Source organism: Rousettus aegyptiacus, unplaced genomic scaffold (genome assembly GCF_014176215.1).
Source record: "Rousettus aegyptiacus isolate mRouAeg1 unplaced genomic scaffold, mRouAeg1.p scaffold_m13_p_14, whole genome shotgun sequence".
NCBI classification, from domain to species: Eukaryota; Metazoa; Chordata; class Mammalia; order Chiroptera; family Pteropodidae; genus Rousettus; species Rousettus aegyptiacus.
In genome coordinates, this window is record NW_023416289.1 from 12,817,322 (window position 1) to 12,839,798 (window position 22,477).

Sequence of the window (22,477 nt, forward strand, 5' to 3'; positions counted from 1 at the left end):
TTTTTCTAAAAGCCTAATGTGGAGAAAAGGAAAAAAAAGCCAATGCATCTTGAAACCTGAAGAACAGTTACCTGCCAAAAATGGAATATCGGTCCATAATTTTCCATACAAGAGGAAAGAAATGATAAGAAAGAAAGAGAATACCTATTGGAAAAAACATGTTTTTCAGAAACTCTCTTACCAGTTCTCCCTCAGGACCACCAAAATCCAGATACAGATTTCTGATGCCATCATCTGCAGACATTTTCAGCCTTTCAAAGGGGTAGCGGTATAATATGCTGCTGGGACCTCCATTTTCCCTGGAGATAGTGAATCCATTTTCATAGTGGATAGTGAGTCTTACCTCTTGGCCATTTAACATGCAGCCTGTTGAAGACAAGCAAAAACATTAATAAAGTTCCTACTTCAGTTAGCGAGTGGAAGGGGATTCTTCTGACTTCAAAAAAGGAAACAATCTTTTCTTGAGGATGTGTGATACCTAACCTATTTGGAACCTCCTAAAGTGAGTTTTGTTCTGGACACTCAAGTCAACATCTTGATTGAGATAAGGAAGAAATTACCATAACTCGTCTTGACATCTGATCTGATTCAGTTCAATTCAATTCAGTGAGTATCAACTGAACACTTGTGCTGGCAGTAGCCTGTGTGTGATACTAGAGAGGTAAGAGGCACAGTCCCTGATCTCAAGGACCTCATAAATGAATAGGTATAAACATGAAATCCCTAACTGTGTTAAGATAGAATGTATCGACTATAACTAAACACCAAACTAAATACGCCAAAGTCAAGAAAGATCTCCTGGAGGAGATGGAATTTCAGATAGGCTCTAAAGAATAGATCAACCTGGATGGGCAGTGAGGAATAGGGAGTAGGTTTCAAGTGGGCGAGAAAAAGGAACGACCAAAGGAGAAGGCAGAGATGCCTTTCAGGGGCTGGTATTTGGGAAGAGGATAAAGACCATGTTTATCAAAGATAAAAGTTATAGTTAGCAAAAATCATACTGTCAGTCCAATCAAGATAAAATTCAAAGGATACATCTGAATTGATAGGACAAAAAAACTTTGATCATCAAGACACACTGACATCCCTGTTTCACTAACATTTGAGCACAATTCTGTTTTTAGTACAGGGGCTATAAGTGACAGGCCCTCTGAGACCTGGGAACTAACACAGCCCTCTAAGAGTTGAACTTAAAATCACATAAAAGGTCAGAGTCAAGCTTGGTCACTTTAAACAGAAAAAATGGTTCCCAAAAAGCAAGTCCTCATACTCAGACCAATTCTTTTACTGGACATGTCAAAACATTCAATTAGTCAAAGCAGCTGGTGTGTTTAGGAAACAAGGAAAAAGAAAAACAGATAAATATCAGCAGTGTCCCTTCTCAGCACTATGCAAAGACGAGTTTTGGACAATGGACTTTGAAATATTAGTTACCCTCAGAAAAGGAACCTTGGGAGAAAACAAGGATAAAATTAACTACCCATAGAAGTGATCCAATGCAATACTCTTTAAGTGAGTGGCTAAGAGGTTTGGAGAAAGAACAGAGATCTCAATCAAGGCAACCAGGGCATAGTGAAGGGTGGTGTTCAGGTTTGATGAGAAGAGAGGGGTCAGGTCTAGTTTAGAAAAGAGAAGCTCCAAGAACAAGGATCTCCCTAAATTCCTGCAGCAGTATATGGAGAAGGTGCCTGTAGGTAATGTCAGCGACATCCCATGATCACAGCTAGCAAAGGCAAGCCATTAACCCTTCAACAAGCTTGTTGGGTAAAAGATTTCTTAAATGTTCTGTTTAGTATTGTTTCCCCTCAGGAGGGAAGGAAAGGAAAGCAAGTGTCAGTGCCCGGTGTGTGACTTAAAAATACAGACTATTGTTTATGATTACCTCAACCCTGAAGAGAAGTAAAGGTCATAGTGATATGTCTAGGTTTAAAATTGCGTTTGTATTTGTTTAAAACTTTTAATTAATACCAGATAAGTTTGAATGAGATTATGAACTGGCCATAAAAATTTTGTCCCTAATAGTCTTAAATGGTTTCTCCCTAAATAGTAGATAAAAACAGTCAAGGCAATGGTGATTTGGTAATTAAGTACCCAACCCCTCACCTTCCGAGGGTCTCAGAAGTAATGAACCAAAGAGAAATAAACTTCTGACTCTGATTTAATGCGTGCGTGCGTACGTGCATGAGTGGGTGTAGGGCAGGCACCTGTAAGAAGTGGCCCTATTCTGATAGGACATAATCTGGGGCTAATTATTACCAAAGCTCTGAGATGATCCACGAGGCTTATTATAACCATCCTGATGTCTGGATTCAACTAAAATCCTTTCAGATGGCTATAAATACACTGTCCACCTCAATTTATAGATAAGTCAGTAAAAAATTTAATATACTGCTTTTGCTTTACAGAGTTATCAAAAATACAAAAAGATACACAACAGCAGTATTCAAAGTCAAGCACAGGAGGTCAGATATTGATGTTTAAAAGAAAGGGAAAGACTAGTTTTTGAGGTAATCAAGAGAGGAAGATAAACAATCGGCACTCGGCACTGGGTGCTTTATAGTCCTTTTGTATAATGTGGGTTGATGTGGGCAGAGCTGAAAGTAAGGCAAGCAACTTCATCAGACTGGACCCAAAATAATTAGAAAACGTACATGAAGATTAACTCTCCAATGAAATTTTAAGTTATGTCTTAGTTCGGTAGCTTGTTTGTTCATTATTTTACTTATTCATATTTTTAAAAATCCTCTGCTCTCACAGGGCAGCAGGGTAACCAGACAAGTAATCACAACAATCTATATAGGAAAACCGAAAATGTTTTCAGCACTTATTATGTGCCAGACACTGTGTTAGGTGATGGGAGGTACAGAGCTGAACAAAAGTTGGTTTCTGTTCAGACAGATGAGAGAGAAAGAAAAGGAAATATGGTTGCAGTAGAATGAAGTAAGTGCGAGGTGGACACAACACTGTGGGAAGGAGCACAACGGAGAGGAGGGTATGTTAATTCTGGAAAAGCCTTAATACAGGTGTTATTTCAGTTGAGTCTTAAGTAATAATAAAAAGTATAACAATAGCGGCCCCTTTGTTGAGTGTGTCCTGTACTCCAGAATTACTTTAAGATTTTAACTCATTTAAAAATTAAAGTAATAAACTTTCAGGGTTTTAAAAATTTGATTACCAAGTAATATGTAGGACAGACATCCTCCTCTCTTGTCGATGATTCATCTCATTCCTGAGAGCTACTTCAATACCCACCCACAACCTGGGGCTGGGGTCAGGCCCAAGGTGGTGATCAGGCATCAGGTGAGAGGCGGTAGGGGTGCAAGGCCTACGTGCAGACCAACCACATAAAACCAGGAATCTCAAGTTTACCACATGTACTCATCCAAGTTCAATCGTTCTCAATAGAGTTCTCTGAGAAGAATTTCCCTGTATCGTGAATAATCTGCACTTAAAAATTCTATGACTTCATCTTTAAAGTTTCAATTTTACCCATTTATCGTTTTAATAATAGCTTAATTGATATGTAATTCACATGCTTTATAATTCACCCAAAGTATACAACTCAATGGTTTTTAGTATATTCAGAGTTGTATATATTCATTTATTTTGTTAACTAATAGTTTTGGCTGCTTAATAATATAAATTATTCTGTTTTTCACTTGAAAATTTAGGGTAATGGTTCCCAACCCATTAAAGGTCCAAATAATCTGTGGACCTTTTAAAGTCCTAGTCAACTGAATTAAAACCTAGGGAGCTGCAACTTATGCATCAATATTATTAAAAGGTTCTCCAGGCTCTCCCACCGTGCAGTTGGGGCTGAGAATCACTGATCTAGAGCATTAATACCTGTTTTTTGGTATAATTCCTGATGATTATGCTAATCTTATTTAATTGGGAAAGTATAAACATTGAGACTAGGACAAGAGGGTCAATATTTAGGTCCCAGCACAATCTATTATTTTCAGCCCTAGACTTAACAGGAAATCCTCAAACTAAAATTCTAATATTTCTCCTAACTTGTCAGTAACATTACAAAATTCTTTATAGTGACAGTTTTGGTGTATGAAACTAACTGATGGTGCCTTAGGCAAAAAAAGAAAAATAAATATTGTTTTTCCTGTTATACAAGGAATACAACTTAAAAAATGCAAACAACACACAATAAAAAGTCTGTGACCTGGAAGACAGCCCTCACCTGACCATGCTGGCACCCTGATCTTAGACTTCGAACCTCCAGAACTGTGAAGAAACTGAGGCAGAAGAAATTAAGTGACTTGACCAAGATCACACAGTTTGAAAGAAATAAGCCCGAGGCAAAAATAAAATTTGGAAAAAAATTTCAAAAACAACCAGAAGCAGAAGCTTCTGAAGTCAGAGAAGAGCTAGAGGCACAAGAGGCAAACGTGGAGAATTTAGTGTTCCACGGTAATCACAAGGATACTTAAAATTGGGAAAAGGAGGCAAAAGAGAATTACAGGGATTTATAACTACGGAAAAGAGGCACAGAGAGATGTGACATTGCTTGCTTTGAAGATGGGGGAAGACCAGGAGCTGAGGAATGTGGGTGGCCTCTAGAGGCTGGAAAAAGCAAAGAAATGGATTCTCCTTGGGAGCTTCCAGACGGGAATGGCACCTTGTTGGCCCCTTGATTTTAGCCCAGAGATCTGTGCAGGACTTCTATCCACTGAATTGTAAGAAGATAAAGTTGTAGTGTTTAAGATGTTAAATCTATGGAAATCTGTTACAGCAATAAATAGAAAACTAATACAGAGGAGGTGAAAATTGAAAGAACATAAAAGTAGCCTCTTATTGCGCTTAGAGTTAGGTATGGAGTAAAAGCCAGGGATGTCTATGGCAATACTTACTCAGGAGTAAAAGGTGACGCCCACTTCACTAGCTAAGATGTGTGAACATACAGCTCCAGCCATCCTCTCCCCTGTCCCATCTGTCCCTTTTCCAGAAGAAATGCCACTACTCGACTCCTCACCTTCCTCTCCTTCACAGCAAAACTTCTTGAAAGAGCTGTCTATACTCAGTTTATCCATGTTTCACCTCTCGTTCAATCCTTAGTAGTCTGCAATCTGACATCACGCCAAGCGTCTCACCCCAAGGGCACCAATTATCTCCAGGATGCTAAATCCAACCCTCTTCTTCCGCCCTCGCCTTACTTGATACTTGCAGTGCTGGCTGTCTATCCAGCTTCTATTTCTCCATTCTTCCTTTACAGCCAAACCTCAATTTTACTCAGGTTTCCCCTTTCCCCTAATGTGTTTCAGGGAGGGGTGACCTCGACTGCAAGGGTAGATAGCCTCTGGGCTGGTCAGCCTGGCTTCCCCCCTGGTGACTGGCAGGGGTCCAGGGTGTGCATATGAACCAAACCAGCTCAGATGTAAAAGAACTGTGACTGGGAAGAGAAAACACCACCCCACACCCCTTTTACTGTTGATCTCCTTCTTTTATGTAAGAGAATGTATTTCTTTAGTGTTTAGTTTTAATTTTAGAGGGCATTTTTTGTTAATTTCAACCGAAATCATTCCAATCCATACATTTAACCCTGCTGGCCATTCCTTACTTGAAAGACTCTTCCTTTAGCTTTCCTGACACTTATTGTCCCTACTTACCCTGGTTTCCTTCTGCTCTGGATATGACTTAACTGTTCGCTAAGTGGAAGGGGCAATGGCTTTTTCCAAGCACAAGGATATTGTTGAGTGTAGTGGCATACAGTAAAGATAACTTTCTATGCAGTCACATAATAGTAAAAAAAAAAAAAGAAAGAAAGAAAGAAAGAAAAATTAAAGCTAAGAAAAAAAAAGGCTCATTAACTAATAATAAATCTATTCGTGTTAACATCAAGATGAGTACTGGTAAGTGCAACCTATGTTTTCTAATTTGTGTCTTTTTCAATGAGAGACTGTTGGTGGTTGCCAGTGTAGAGTGAAGGACAAGGACCCAAATGTCAAAGAAATTCTATGCTGCGAATCCTGTTTCTGCTGCTCAGGGGCTGGTTACCCCGTAGGAGGGCTCTGGCAGGGGGCGGGGGTGGGGGGAATCCTATGTTTCCAGCAAGACCCTTTAGCGGCTACAGGATGGTGCTGTGGGTTCTTCTGGGCCTTCCAGAACAACCAGAGGAAGTGGGCTTTGCAGGTTCCACCTGGCCTGACTGCCCAAGACTCTCTCAGAGAAAGACTGGGGCAATATTCTGTTACTGCACATAGGAAAAGCCCGTCTGTCAAGTATAATCAACAGGCTAATCACACTCTGGGTTACAAAGAACATGACACTCTGTTCCTTTCTTAAAGTTTTTTTGTCAAAGGCACGAAGTAGGGCTTATTTATTTTAACTTCCCTTATTACAAAGCATGGGGCTTTGTAAACAATAAAATACTCTGTAAATATTTGTCGATTTAATGAATTAAGAGAAACTAATTATGTATATGTCTTCCGGAAGTTTAATCTGACCGTTAGAATGAGTCATTTAGAGAAGGGAATCCAGGGGCCTGAGACACTGATTTTGGAGTCAGAGCCAGCTCAAGTCCCAGCCACACTAACCTCAGTTCTTTCAGCTTGAAAATGGAGGTAATAAAACTTGCCTTAGAGCGCTGCCTGTTAGAATCAGATAACAGCTATTTCATTTATGACTTGTAAGACCCTGATATGTAACTACTATTCTTTCTATTTCTGTCCTTCCTACTTCAAAGATAGGGGTTATGCCTACATTATTTGTTTTAGTATACTCAGTTAAAGCACAAAGAATACACTCAATCAATATTTGCTGAGTAGATGAATAAAAAGGGATTCAAGAGAATTTCTCTGAAATTGAGAACACAGTTACAGCAAACTCTTTCCTCACGTATGCTAACAATATAAATTACCTCTAAATGCCCATGTTTCTTATTCTCTTGTAGATTTTCTGCATACTTACTAATGTAGCTCCTATATCTACTACTTCTCAGTCTTCATACCACCAAAGCTAGAGAAATGTAAAGTATCTTCAACTACACACAGAATATATTTTTGTATTTTCAATTCCTGTGACAAATGGAAAATGATTGTTTGTACCTAAGGGAGTTATCTGCATTATCTGCTTAGTCATCATGAAATCTGTATTTGCTAGAAGGAAAAGTCCTGGTGTACCAGAAGCATCACTGATCAATTCTACTACAACTATAATCTAATCAAGGTTTAAAACTAAACCTTATGAAAATCATGTATTCATTCATTAGTCAAATCTTGTAGGTAGTCACTGAAATTTTTCTAAATGGACAAACACATAAGAAAAACTAAACAGTTTAACTGATTTCTTTTTGTCAACTTCTTGACTTTCTTTAGGCCATCATATCTGAATTTGAGGTACAATGTGCCACAATTATAGTTTGAAATGAATCTTTCTGAATCTCCTGACAATTTAACAGAAGGTTAACATGTATCTGAAGGATGTGTGCTCTCTTATGTATGTGTATATATATGTGGATGTACACACTAAGGATACACATATTAAGACATAACAGACTAAGTGTGTGCACATATGATTATGTGTGCATGCGCACACGCGTACAAACACACACAAATTTTAAAGAAACTCTGTCTCTCATAAAAGCAATTTACCTTCAGCCAGTTTAACATATCTGGCACAGCTCTAAATACAGAGTAAGTGATTAATAGGTACAGCATATCACTTGACCTGAATTGTGGAAATGAAAGTATTAGCACAGTAATATTAAAATACAGCTGTGAATGAAAAAAAATAAGTTTAAAATTCCCTAAAAATATGTTTCTTTTGTTTATTTAAAAATAGAAGGAATTGACTGGGTCTTATTCTCCTTCTCCTCAAGCCATCTATATTTAAACACCTGTGAGCCACAGACTGGATAGATTTTGATTTCCTGCAATGTGAAGTTTAGTTGCCAGAAACCAAGGAAATAACACAAAACTTAAAAAAATGTTAAAAATCCAAGTTGCATACTTTGTTTTGGGAAGCATGTCTTTCTGGATCATCAGAGAAGATAGGATGGCCCCAGATGCCAGTGAAGGGCCTGAGGAATGTGCCACCCTGAACCCCTGGGCTCCCGACAGGAATACAGTGCATCACAGACGTTCATCCTGAGGACTCACCTATCCCAGAAAGCACATTCCGTGGCAAAAACAAAAACCAAAGTCCCATAGCCCTTAATGTGGTGACCAACCACTCAAGAGAGAAAACAGGCCGGAGACAGACAAGTGAGAAAGACAATGTGGATGTGGTAGCTCTGGTCCAAATCTATGGTGGGTTCTTACTAGTCATCGGTGTCATTGCTTGAATCATCATTGTGGGTGTGAGGAAAATATCAAGCAGGTCCTAAATAGATGAGGAAATGTGTCATCTTGACAATATTATAAAAACTGTCCCCGGTGCCTATGCAGTCCTAAAGCCATACAGCTCCCTCACTTTCAAAAGGCAACATAAAGGAAGATAAACCACAAGATATTCTGCTCTTGAAACATTTTCTCTTTTTATGTAAATTCTGTTAAAACTGGGTGTATAATAAAATCACAGATAAAAGAAGCAAAATTAAACCAACTTATAAACAAGATATTCAAAGTAATTTGAACTGTATTAGAAACGTAATTGTATCTTCATTTTGACTATTCTGTTCTTGCTAAAATTAAAAGCAATCTGGAAATATCTGCACATATATGTAGTACACAATACATACACACAAATATGTACTTACGAAACCATACCCCCAAATTCATATAGACTAACCACAAGAGGGCGCTTCAAGAATGAAAAGAGACCAATAGGCTTATTTCCTTTAGATGCTTATTTTAGTATTTTAGGCACATAATTTCAAACTTTTGAAGAGAAACTCCTATTCCTCATTCTTTATTTTGCTATTACCATAAACTCTGCCAGATATCCTTATTATAAGGGTGTTTATCCATATCCTAGATTCCAAATCTTCTTAAATAGAGGGTCAGTGCATCTAGTACTTAGTAAATGAGTCCTTCCTTATGCTATTAAATACAGATTAAAATGCTGAACAGTAAAACTGCCATCTTGTACACAGGGTTTATGAATGTGTTCAGAGACATGTACAAAGTTTAGGAAAACTCTGCTACTGAAACAAAGAAACCAGGTTTCTTCCCATCATCATCACTTTAAGCTGTCATATTCCAGAACATTTTTAAGCCTGGCACAAATAATGGTTTTTACTTTAAAATAAAGTATGTATAACAGTTCCACTTAATACTATTAGAAATGAAATGCCAGGATGTATACCTAGAGAGACTTCCTTGATCAGCTCGGCAGCAGTGTGGCAGCCTTGAACCAGCATCCTGGTCCAGGTGGACAGATCCCGATGTGTCTCAACCCTGAAGAGATGCATCTCAATGCCCTGCCGAGAGCCTGTCCTGGTAGCAAATGTAAGGTCAGATCCAAGTGAGGGTGATCGACATCCAGAGCCTGAATGAACCAACCTAGTGCAAACAGAGCAAAGATCAAAAGTAATTACCGCATTGTCAGAGGAAAATGTTGCTGATTGACACATAGAAAATTATAAAAGCCACCAGCAGTGTTTGGAAAATTATATTTCAAAATAAGATTATGGTATTTTAAGTAGATACTATTCTGTTTTCCAATAAAATGATGGGCAGAACCCTGGGCTGGTGGCCCAAGGCATTTTTATGCTCCCAAGAGGCTATGCATACCAAAAAATGATTCAGTGTCGATTAGGAGATGATAAGCCCACACACAGGCATAGCCACCCTCGATATCAACATTATTCACCAGTACAGTACATTTTTGACCAGGATGAACCTACATTGACACATCATAATCATTCAAAGCCCCCAGATTACTTTAGGGTTTACTCTTGGTGTTATACATTCTATACAATTGGACAAATGTATGATGACATTTCCATCATTATAATATCATAGAGTATTTTCACTGTCCTAAAAATCCCTGCCTATTCATCCTCTCCCTCCCCAGCAACCACTCATCGTTTTGTCACCAATGTTTGGCCTTTCCTAGGAATTCATATCGTTGAAGTCATACAATATGTAGCCTTGTCAGATTTGTTTCATTTGCTTAGCAATATGCATTTAAAGTTCCTCCATGTATTTTCATGGCTTGAATAACATTTCATTGTCTGGATGTACCAGCAAGTTTATTTCTGTTCACCTACTGAAAGACATCTTGGTTGCTTCTATGTTTTGACGATGATGCATAAAATTGCTATAAAAAACTTGGTGCAGCTTTTTGTGTGAACACAAGTTTACAACTCCATTGGAGTGTAATTGCTGGCTTGTATGGTAAGAGTATGTTTGTAGGAAAATGCCAAACTGTCTCCCAAAGTAGCCATACCATTTTGCATCCTCACTAGCAATGTATGAGAATTCCTGTTTTTCCACATCCTCACCAGCATTTGCTGTTGTCATTGCTCTGGATATTGGCCATTCTAATAAGTGTGTAGTGGTATCTCACTGTTGATTTAAATTGCATTTCCCTGATGATATATGATGTGGAGCATAATTCCATATTCTTATTTGCCATCTCAATATTTTCTTCAGTAAAGTGCCTGTTAAGGTCCTTGACCCATTTTTTAATTGAGTTATTTCTTTTCTTATTATTGAGCTTTAAGAGTTCTTTGTATATTATGGATAATAGTCTTTTATCAGATGTGTCTTTTGTGAATATTTTTCCCAGTCTGTGGTATGTCTTCTGATTCTCTTCATATTGTTCTTCACAGAGAAGAAATCTTTAATTTTAATAAAGTGCAGCTCATCAGTTATTTCTTTCATGGATGCCTTTGGTATTGTATCTAAAAAGGCCATTGCCATATACAAGGTCATACAGGTTTTCTCCCACATTATCTCCTAGGAGTTTTATAGTTTTGGATTTTACATTTAGGTCTATGATCCATTTTGAGTTAATTTTGTAAAGGGTGTAAGATCTGTGTTTATATTCTTTTTTTTTTTTTTTGCATGTGGACATCTAATTGTTCCTTTACCACTTGTTGAAGACTCTATTTTTGCTCCATTGTATTGCCTTTGCTCCTTTGCCAAAGATCAGTTGGCTATAGTTATAAATATCTAATTCTGAGCTCTTCATTCTATTTCGTTGATCTATTTATCTTATATTTTGCCAAAACTGCACTGTCTTGATTAGTGTAGTTTTACATCAAGTCTTGAAGTTGAGTAGTGATAGTCTTCCAATTTCATTCTTCTTCCATACTGTGTTAGCTATTCTGGGTCATTTCCTCTCTATCAAAATTTTAGAATCAGTTTGTCAATATCCACAAAACAACTTGCTATAATTTTTATTGGGGTTGCATTGCATCTACAGATCAATTTGGGAAGAACTGACACCTTGACAATATTTAAATCTTCCTATCCATAAACATGGAAATGAAATATCTCTCCATTTATATAGTTCTTCTTTGATTTTATTTATGAGTTTTATAGTTTCCTTCCTACATATCTTGAACATATTTTGTTAGATTTACACCTAAGCATTTCATTTTGGAGGGTCCTAAGGAAGATGGCATTGTGTTTTTAATTTCAAATTCCACCTCTTCACTGTTAGTATATAGAAAAGTAGTTGACTTTTATATATTAACCTTGTATCCTGAAACCTTGCTATAATTGCTTATTAGTTCCAGGAGTGTTTTTGTTGATTCTTTAGGATTTTCTAAATAGATGATCATGTCATCTGCGAACAAAGAAAGTTTTATGTCTTCCTTTTCAATCTGTATACTTTTACTTCCTTTTCTTGTTTTATTGCATTAGCAAGGACTTCCAGTATGATGTTGAAGGAGTGGCAAGAGGGGGCACCCTTGCCTTGTACATCATCCTGGTGGGAAAGCTTTGTGCTTGTCACCACTAAGTCTGATGTTAGCTATAGATTTTTTGTACATAGTTTTTATCAAGTTGAGAAAGTTCTCTTCTATTCCTATTTTACTGAGAATTTTTATCATTAATGGGTGTTGGATTTTGTTAAATGTTTTTCTGCATCTCTTACTATGATCATGTGATTGTTTTTCTTTAACTTGTTTGTATGATGAACTACATTAATTGATTTTTGAATGTTGCAAGGCTTGTATACATAAAATAAATCCCATTTGGTTGTGGTGTATAATTCTTTTTATACTTTTTCAGATTTGATTTGCTCATATTTTGTTGCAGATTTTTGCATCTATGTTCATGAAAGATATTGGTCTGAAGTTTTCTTTTCTTGTAATGCCTGTCCGGTTTTGGTATTAGGGTAATGCTGGCCTAATAGAATAAGTTCGGAAGTATTGCTTCTGCTTTTATCCTCTGAAAGGGATTGTAAGACATTTCTTCCTTAAATGTTTGGTAGAATTCACCAGTGAACTCATCTGGACCTGGTGCTTTCTGTTTTGGAAGACTTCACACTTTTCACAAAAGTCAATTCGAAATGGATCTTAGATTTAAATGTAAAACACAAATGTATATAACATCTAGAAGACATCTTAAGAGAAAATGTAGGTGATCTAAAAAAATACAACACTAAAAGTACGATCCATGAAAGAAAAAAATCAGTAAGTCGGACTTCATTAATTGAAAATTTCTCCTTTTTCAAAGACATTGATAAGAAAATGAAAAGACAAGTCATAGAGGAGAAAAAAAATATGAAAAACACACATATGATAAAGAACTGGTACCCAAAATATAGAAAGAACTCTTAACACTCAACAATAAGAAAAAAACCCAGTTAAAAAAATGGACTAAAGACCCACTTTTTGGTATATATTCAAAAGAACTGAAAACAGGCTCTCGAAGAGATATTTCACACCCATGTGCACTGTAGCACTATCCACAATAGCCAAGAGGTAAAAGCAACCTAAATGTCTAGTGACAGATGAATGGCTAAAGAAAATATGGTGTGTATACACACACACACACACACACACACACACACACACACACACACGAATACTATTCAGCCTTAAAAAGAAGGAAATCCTGTCATATACTACAACATGCATGAACCTTGAGGACATTATACCAAGTGAAATAAGCCAGTCACAAAGACGAACGCTGCCTGACTCCAATTAGTCAGATTCAGAGAAACAGAAGTGGTTACTAAAGACTGGGCTGAAGGGGGAAAAAGAGTGTTTCGCAAGATGAGAAAGTGCTAGGGATCTGTTTTGCACAACCATGTATGTATAGTTAACATTACAGTACACTTAAAAATGGTTAAAGTGGTAAATTTTATGTTATATGTTTATTACCACAATTTTACTAAAAAACCTCTGGAATTAGCAAAACTAAAAAAAAAAAATGGGCAAAAGATCTGAACAGATACCTTAGCAAAGATGATATAGAGATAGTAAATAAGCATATGAAAAGATTTTATAAGGAAATTATAAATTAAAACAATGACATACCACCACACTGACAGCACCAAGTGCTGAAAAGGATGTAGACTTATGGGAACTCTTATTCACTGCATGATGGAATGCAAGTGGTACAGCCACTTTAGAAGACAATTTGGAAGTTTCTTACAAAACGAAACATACTCTTACCATATGATCTAGCAATCGCATTCTTTGGTGTTTACCTAGATGAGTTAAAAATGTGCATCCATACCAAAACCTGAACATTAATGTGTGCAAATGGAAAAATGCCATTTATTTAATGGAGAAGAGTACAGGAAGAACAGCACAAGATTTGTTTTTAGAAATATTAAGTCTAGGATAGCTATCAGCTATTAATTGGTTTGTACCCAGGAAAACTAAAAACTTATGTTAGCACAAAAACTTGCTCACAAATGTTTATACGGTATTATTCATAATAGCCAAAAAATAGAAACAACCCAAATGTCCATTAACTGATGAATAAAGAAAATGTAGCCATAAAAAGGAATAAAGTTGTGGCACATGCTAGAATATGGATGAACTTTGAAAAAATTATGCTAAGTGAAACAAGCCAGAAATAAAGGGTTACAAATGTATGATTCCATTTATATGGAACAGGCAAATCTATAGAGGCAGAAAGTAGATTTGTGGTTGCCTAGGGCTAAAGGAGGGGAACATGAGTGACTGCTAATGTGTAAGGAGCTTCTTTTGGGGGTAACGGTGTCCTAACATTGATTGTGGTGATGGCTGCACAACTCTGTGAACATAATAAAAATCATTAAATATTACACTTTAAATGGGTGAATCATATGGTATATGAGTTATATCTCAATGAAGCTGCTAAAAAAAAATAACAGTAATGTATACATGTGGAATAAACATGAGAACAACAATTTTCCTTCAAGTCATTAAACTATTCCATGTTTTGTTTCATGACAACCATTTAATATAGTGTAATTTATTCACTTCTTCCAAAAGTTATTTTCACTATATTTAAGAAGTTCTAAGTAGATCAGTATAACAGAACAAACATACTTCCTCACTTATAAGAAATCCAGTACACAATGTTTTACATACAGGATTTTAAAAAACTCGGTTGAGGAATGAATGTACAACAAAGAGAAATAAATAAAATGACTTGTTCTTGGCTTCATTGTAGGCTGTATGCCTGTAATATTTTTCTACAAATTTGTTGGTTCCTTCTTTCGCTCTTCTAATAACCTGAGCAAGAACCATCTAAGAGCAAATGGATGCTCCTTTCCATTTCCTTTAGTTTTCAGGGAGTTGCTATTGGTTCAGATAAAAGGGAAGAGTGTGTCTCTCAAGGAAAAGGCAGTTTGTTTTAATCTACCGACTGGTTTAGCCAAGTTAATTGCTATACCTCTCAAACCTGGCTGTACACTGGAATCACCTGGTCCATAGCTTTGAAAAATTACTGATGCCTGGCTTACATACTCAAAAATTTAGATTTAACTGGTCTAGGGTGGAGCCCAGTCAACTTTATTTTATTAAAATTTCTCCTGACGGTTCAAGTATATAGCCACAGTTGAGAAGCAATAAACTAAAGGTTTGTCAACTTTTTGGTCTGAGTACCCTTCTATACTCTTAAAGACTACTGAGTACTCCAAAACCCCTTTTGGGTTATATTTATTGATATTTACTACAATTAGAAATTAAAACTAAGAAATTAAAAAAATTTTATTATTTCACTTAAAAATAAAAAAACAAACCTGTTACATCTTAACAGAAATAACTTGGTTTTATTTAAAATAATATTTTCCAAAACAAAAAGAAATTAATGTGAAGTATGGCATTGATTTAAATTTTTTGCAAATCTCTTTAATATCCAGCTTAATGAAAGATAGCTTAATTCTCATATCTGCTTCTGTATTCTGTTGCACTATATAGTTGAAGTATATGAAGAAATCCCAGCCTCATACAGTATATAGTTAGAAAAGGAAGTAGTATTTTAATAACCTTTTCAGATATTTGTGGATATCCTTCTGCCCACCAAACCAAAACTCAACAAGTGGTTTATTAAAGGTTAGTTACAATGGAGAATCTGAAACCTTATCAATAAAATTTTTATATTCTGCTACATTAAAAATCCACTGGTCTCTCCTGTACTTTGAATGTATCTTTTTTATATCCTCCCATGATTTTGTAACATCATATATTGGTCATTAGAGAAATATTTTTTCACTGAATTATGCAGATTTTCCAAATGTTAAAAGGATTGCATTCTATAATATCAAGAAGTCACATTTGTTAATATCACTACTGACCTCATCAGAAAATTCTTTAGGTATAGGGAAGCTGTCAAGCTCACAGTGAGAGATATAAATTTTCCAGAATTCTAATTTTTGTTTGAAAGCTAGAATTTTATAATTGGCAACAAATGCTATCCATGTTTTTCATAAGTGACAAATTCATTTTGGTCATTTTAGAGAAAATGTCTGATAAATACCTAAATATCACTAACCATAGTTTGTCAGCCAGTTGTTATGTCAAGTAAAAAATGGTATTCCTTAAAAAAAACTGCCAGTTCTGCTCATAACTCAACTATACACGTGCTTTTGAGACAACCATCATGCTTTAATATGCAGCAGAAGAGCTCTGTACTTCCCATTCCATCTTACAGAATATTAAAAAGATGAATACTCAATGATTGAGATAAAATAAAACTAATGATTTTGTCTGCTTCATCAAAGACATTCTGAGGTTAAATTGGCACTTCCCTCCCTGCTAGTCCGTACAGTTTGGTGCTGTCTGCCTTGATTCATGCTAAGGTATTAGCCATTTTACCAACCCTCAGTGCAAATGTCAATAGTGAAAAAAAGCAAACATCTTAGTAATAGTTTTGAACTTATAGACCTTCTAAAGAGGGGACCCCCCAGGGTCCATGAAATAGACTTTGAGAACCCTCTCACTGAATAATTTCCATCCATAGAACCATCATGCTAGTTAAACATTAGCTATCTCAGCAGAATTAAATGTTTCAAAATTACTCCAAGTGAGAATATGATCCAAGTAAGAGAGGGTGGGGAAAGTGGCAGGGTGTAATCTACCATATTCAGTTTGATTGCTAATCCCAAGTCAGACATTAAATAATATAAAATGTAGAATTTTTCCTACAGATCTGATTATGAAATACTTGGCAGAGGAAATCTAATTCAAACCAGCTGCTGGAGTCTTGCTGTGCTGCAGTTGGTTAGAACATACCGCCAAAAGGCCCCCTTTAGCGGGGAGGCCAGATGAGCTCATCCAAAGGCGCTTTAGCAGCTTTTGTCCCATAAGTCCTATAAGCACAATACCGCTCAATTTTCCACATTGTAAAGTAGCTACACTTTTTTGGATCTTTTTCTCCTTCAGTCAAAGAAAGCGTATTAGAAAAAACTACAAAATACATATCTTGCAAAATCCACAGCACCTTTAAAACCAATGTGTTCTTCTACCTCTATCATGTATCTGGCTTTAATCTCAAGAAATGTGTAAAATAAAAATATAAATAAATATCCTTTTCATTTATCGCTTTCATGTTTTATTTAATTCTTCACCAGCCATTTTCTTTCTTTCTCTCTCTCTCTCTCTCTCTCTCTCTCTCTCTCTCTCTCACACACACACACACACACACACACACACACACACACGGTCTTGGCTTCCAAGAATCTGTAAACGTGCAAGCCAATATAAATAACTCATGTTAATTTACATCACCCTAACACTGTTCTTTGATTTTTGAACAATAATTAATTCTTAATTTATCAGAGAATATCTACTTTTGTGGATAATCAAGCTCCTTAACTTCTTTTTCTTCCATGTGTTTATACTATCTTTTTTTCTGACTCATCCGCTCATGAGAGCATGTTCCAAAGCATTAGAAATACAATTAGTGAAAGTGAAAATTCAGCCCTTTCTCATTCCTCATATAAATTTCAAACCCTCTCTCCCTCACCACACTAAAAAGACAAAAGCATACCACTTTCTGGCCTTGCCTTTCTCTGCAGCATACGTCCTGGTCTAGTTTTGTCTTCTGGCCTCTCTCAGTTGCCATACTCTATCCCCTCTGAGAAGCAGAGGATGATTAAGTCCCACTTAATTCTGCAGTGACTTAAACCAATTCCACCTGGCCAACATAGCCACACGGAAAAACTAAACGTCTCATCTGCCTGTCATCTTTGCTCCTGAACAAGGAGTTAAGAATCCCTGCTGTTACATTAATTAAACTTATTAAGAAACATGTTCAGAGCTGTAGGCTCCACCCATTTAATTAATGGTCATGTTCAATTTGCATGTCTAGGTTGATCCAAATAATACATTTGATAATCACATTTAATATGAAACTTTCACTAGTTGTAAAACTATTGGGTAGAACTATGCTCTTCTTTTAACAGTGGCCAAATTAAACCAATTACACTTTTTACACAGAATTCTTCTTTGACATATATTCACTTAATAATAATTATAATGAAAGCAGTTAACAACCTACCAGGTGCCACTGTAGGCATTTTACAAGTATTAACTCATTTAATAGTCACACCCACTCTATCTTATTAGAGTCCATTAGGGTTTCATTAACAAATGAAAAATCTGTGGCACAAAAAATATAAGTAACACGCTTCCAATTACCTATTACAAATGGTAGAATAGGGATTCAAATTCAAGTTTATTAAGGATTAACCTCAGTTCCTTCAGAGATATGTAACCTTCACCACATTCAATTTTAGCACATTTTCATTACCCAAAAAGAAATCCTATACTCATTAACTAGTCATTCCTTATTTCTCCCAACCCATCCTCTACCCCATCCCGGCAATGAATGACTAATCTACTTTCTGTCTATAGATTTGCCCATTCTGCACATTTTATATAAATAGAATCATATAATATGTGGTCTTTTGTGTTTAACTCCTTTCACTTAGCATAATATTTTCAAGGTTCATTTATGTTGCAGTTTATCAAAACCTCATTCTTTTTTTTATTGCTGAATAATATTCTATTGTGTGGATATGACATTTTGTTTATCCATTCATCAGCTGACAAACACTTGGGTCGTTTGCGCTGTTTGGGTGTTGTGAATCTGTTATAAACATTCACGTATAAGTATTGGGGCAGGCGTAAGTTTTCATTTCTCTTGAGAACACAACATATAAGTAGAATTGTACGTGGTGACGCTATGTTTACCCTTCTGAGCAACTGCCAGACTGTTTTTCTCAATAAAGACACCATTTTACATTCTCACCAGCAATGCATGAGGGTTTCATTTTCTCCACATCCTAGTCTACACTTGCTATTATTATCTGTCTGTCTGTCTGTATTTATTTATTTATTTTTAATTCTCTTTCTTTTTAATTATAGCCATCCCAGTGGGTGGGAAGTTGTATCTCTCTGTGGTTTTGATTTGCATTTCCCTGCTGGCTAATTATGTGCTCATTAGCAATTTGTATATTTTCTTTGGACAAATGTCTATTCAGATCCTTTTCTCATTTTTTAATTGGGTAATTTACCTATTTATTATTGAGTTGTAAGAGTTCTTATATTTTCTAGATACAAGTCCCAGATAAGATATATGACTTGCAAATATTTTCTCCCATTTTGTGAGTTGTATTTTCACTTACTTGATGGTGACATTTAAAGCACAAAAGTTTTTAATGTTGATAAAGTTCAATTTATTTATTTTCTTTTTGCTTATATTTTTGGTGTCATATCTAAGAAAGTGCTGCCTAAGCCAAGGTCATGAAGATCTACTCTTGTATAAAACTAAGAGTTTTATAGTTTAGCTCTTAAATCTTATTTATGTCTTTTCCCTGGTTGCAAATTAATACCACACTGATAGTAAACACACAACCACCTCATCTCCTTCTTTAGTACCGAAGTGGTTTGGTGGTCTAGGCCAGTCTAGTCTATGACCAAAAATTATTTGTTTATGGGATCAAAATTTCTAGTATTGAACAAAGGCTCACCTATGGGATGTCACGGGTTTCTGCTCCATCCCTCCAGTGATATGCAGCTAAGGAAATGTCTAAGGATAAAGCTACCGACCTTGCATTCTATGGGAAGTGCTGAGATGACTAAATCACAGTTCTTGACCTCAAGAAGATTACAATTTAGTGGAGAATTAAAAAAACAAAAACCAAAAAACCCAAATGTCTTATCTCTGTTCTGTGATCTAGGTGCTCCAGCTCTTAATTACAGAGAAATTCCTGAAAAACTACGTGAAAATTATATTTTTATTTAAACAACTATGTATGTAAGGGAACTTGGCAAGTTGAAGAAAATCCTATATAACATGAAAGTCTTCTTGTAAAGAATACTCTTCCTCACATGAATCTTTGTTTGCTCAAGGCAGGAACCAACCCCACCTCCCGCCCCACTGTTCCAGATGGTTTCAGCATTTAGTTTTTTTGACTGCCAAATACTTTTCTGTGGGGCTCCTTTTAAGGTATAGTTTTTTATTTACATCAAGATCTGATTCTTTTTAAAGCCCAAATAAAACTGAATGTGAATGTTTTCTAGTTTCACACTAGTTTCTAATTATCTCTTAAAACATATTGGCCCCCAAATCTACATTCCTCTGTTCTTTGCCTTCCAACTCCCCACATCTGGCATGCTAGAAACATCCTGTTGCTTCAGGTCAAATCAATGTTTATTTGATGGAATCAAAATTATGTGCTCTTATACCAGAAAGAGAAGTTGAAGAATGTTTTGGCTAAGTTGTGTGGTTTATCCACAGTACCACATTCTGGTTTAAATGATTTCATCACTCAGTCAAAAGGCTACCACAATTTCAGTGGTTTTCTTGTCAGAGTCAATAAAGTAAAGGAAAAAAAAATACTACTTATCTTCATGACTAAGCAAGCCTTGGAGGAAGCAATTAGGAAGCTGCTTCAACAACTTAAAAATGCACACAAAAATATTAATAACAGAAACCATTTATTCTGAGCTAGGAGGCGAAGTAATCAATAAGGTTGAAAAAAAAAGTCTTTGTCTAAATCAACTAATCAGCTACTTAAATGCTATTTTAGGCACTTAATAGAATTCACTTTAAAATTCTTTAGAAGATTTAGAGTAAGATAGATATTTTATTTTATTTTTTTTGTCTTTTGTCTTACCTTGTGGCAACAAGAGGGTAGCTGTGACATGGTGATGCCCAGGCATCCCTTGTCCATGGCATACAGTCATAAAGCAGCAAATCCTTCTCAGTTACAGCCATGAGAACAGGTCTCCATTGTTGTCTTCCACCATCTAGTTTTGCCTGTTCCAATGGTGAAATCCAGAAAGCAGAGCTAACTATAACGATATATATTTGTAAAAGTCCCTTCAATAAAGGCTTAACATAGGGGGTGTCTCCACTTTGTTTCCCCATCCCAAAAGACTTGAGAAACAGGGAACATTCCATCAGGTTCCTTCCCATAGGCAGGGATTCATTGGGAGGTATGAGGTGGATTGTGTAGTTTGAAAAAGCTCTACCTGAGTAAGTTACAGATATTACCTAGTGATATGACAGTTTTTTCCCATTCTACAATAACTAATTATCACCAATTCTGATTAAATACACACTACTCTGCTCAAATTCTGATGTAGGAAAAACATCATCTAAGATAGAAACAAAATTCTGCCACCAAATAAGTCTGTATAATCTAAACGTCAGTGTTTTTCAAATATTTTTTGTTGACCTATAAGAAATACGTTACATTGCAACCTAATACGCACTTATGTAAATAACTGAAGAAAAAAATTTCCAAAACAACACAATCCCTATATTTTATGCAGTGAACTCTGATAATGTCTTTTTTTTTTTTTTTTTTAATGCTGATGACCCACTCTATTGTATTTTGGAAAACACTCTTATAAATTATCGTCAGACTTCTCCATTACACTTTTGGAAGTTTATGTTTCAGTTTCAAATGTGCTGTTGCATTTACTTGCATAAAGCTCCAGTTATCTCTGTGAGGGGTTAAAAACGTCAGAAAATAACCACTGTTTATCTATATTGCCAAGGATCCAAAGCCAAAAAGCAAAAACCTGTGTTCAAGAAAAGCTCTGGTATCATCAAAACATCTGCCCTCGTGAGGTAAGAACTTTGAGCAGAGAACGCTTAACAACGGTTTTTGAACACTGATCCTTCAGCTCACTATCACTGGTGGGTGGCTTCAAGGAGGATAAAAAATTGATAAATCACTTGTCTCTTAAAGAGTTGTCTTCAGAGCCACTTTTTAGTTTCTTCTCCTCAGTGACTTCTGAAGGTAATCTGAACATGTCAGAGTACTTTAAGAATATATCTATAATCTGAAAAGCGGCCTGGGTGGTTTAGTTCTGTATTATAATATCTATCACCCAGACTCTTTTTTCCCTTAGCTGGAGCCACAAGCTGATCCCAGGAGTGAGAAATGAATTCCAGCTAGAGTAGTGACCCTTGTTCTACCATATGCTAAAAGCATAAAATATATGACCTGATTTGGAGAATTCAAGCAAGGTGTTCTAGAAATGATTACATTTTCTGATTGGCAAACCCAAGTTTTCTAAGACTTCTATATTAGTTTGTGAGTAACTCTGTAATATCTAGAGGAAGACTATCAGCTCTAAAGAAGTTCTCTTGGATTCTTACATTTTTGGGTCATAGACACCCCAAAGGGATTTCTAATTTACGTGCACTAATAAGTCTTTGTCTGAGATTAATATAAAAAATAGGGAAAATAATGAAACATCTATCCTCCCAAAAGGTTCAAATGATAATCTGATTTTTAAAAATTAATTTTCCCCTATATTATAAGGGAGCTAGTTTGAAAGCTAGATCAGAGTATATGTATTTGGAAAACCTAAATTAAATTTATTTCTTCCCAAAGAAGATATTTTAGGCTCTAAAAACAAAACGAAACAAAAAACTGCTAAAGGCAATAAAGCAATAACCAATTTCAAGAGAGAAAACGTTTTGTTCGATTCATTTTTAAAAGGTGTTTATTCTTTAGCTCTCTTGAGTCCTTATTTTTGGAAAATATCTTTTTCCTTGTCTGCTTAGCACTGGGGGAAAATTAAACTGCAATTTAAGACATTTTGTTTATCTATTTGCCTTAACTTATAAAGATACTGTTTGCTTTCACTGGAATCAAAATGCTA

The 22,477-nt window shown here is 35.9% G+C and overlaps 1 protein-coding gene across 1 annotated transcript in view; it reads right to left on the reverse strand.

Moving 5' to 3' along the window:
• Positions 1 to 22,477, reverse strand: part of SNTB2 (syntrophin beta 2) — a 79,787-nt gene that overhangs the window by 8,781 nt on the left and 48,529 nt on the right. Inside the window, exons 4-6 of the mRNA XM_016164730.2 lie at positions 20,473 to 20,615; positions 9,259 to 9,455; positions 182 to 366 (exon numbers count right to left, since the gene is read on the reverse strand). Of these exons, the coding sequence (XP_016020216.2) occupies positions 182 to 366; positions 9,259 to 9,455; positions 20,473 to 20,615 (525 nt within the window). The remainder of the gene's footprint in view (positions 1 to 181; positions 367 to 9,258; positions 9,456 to 20,472; positions 20,616 to 22,477) is intronic.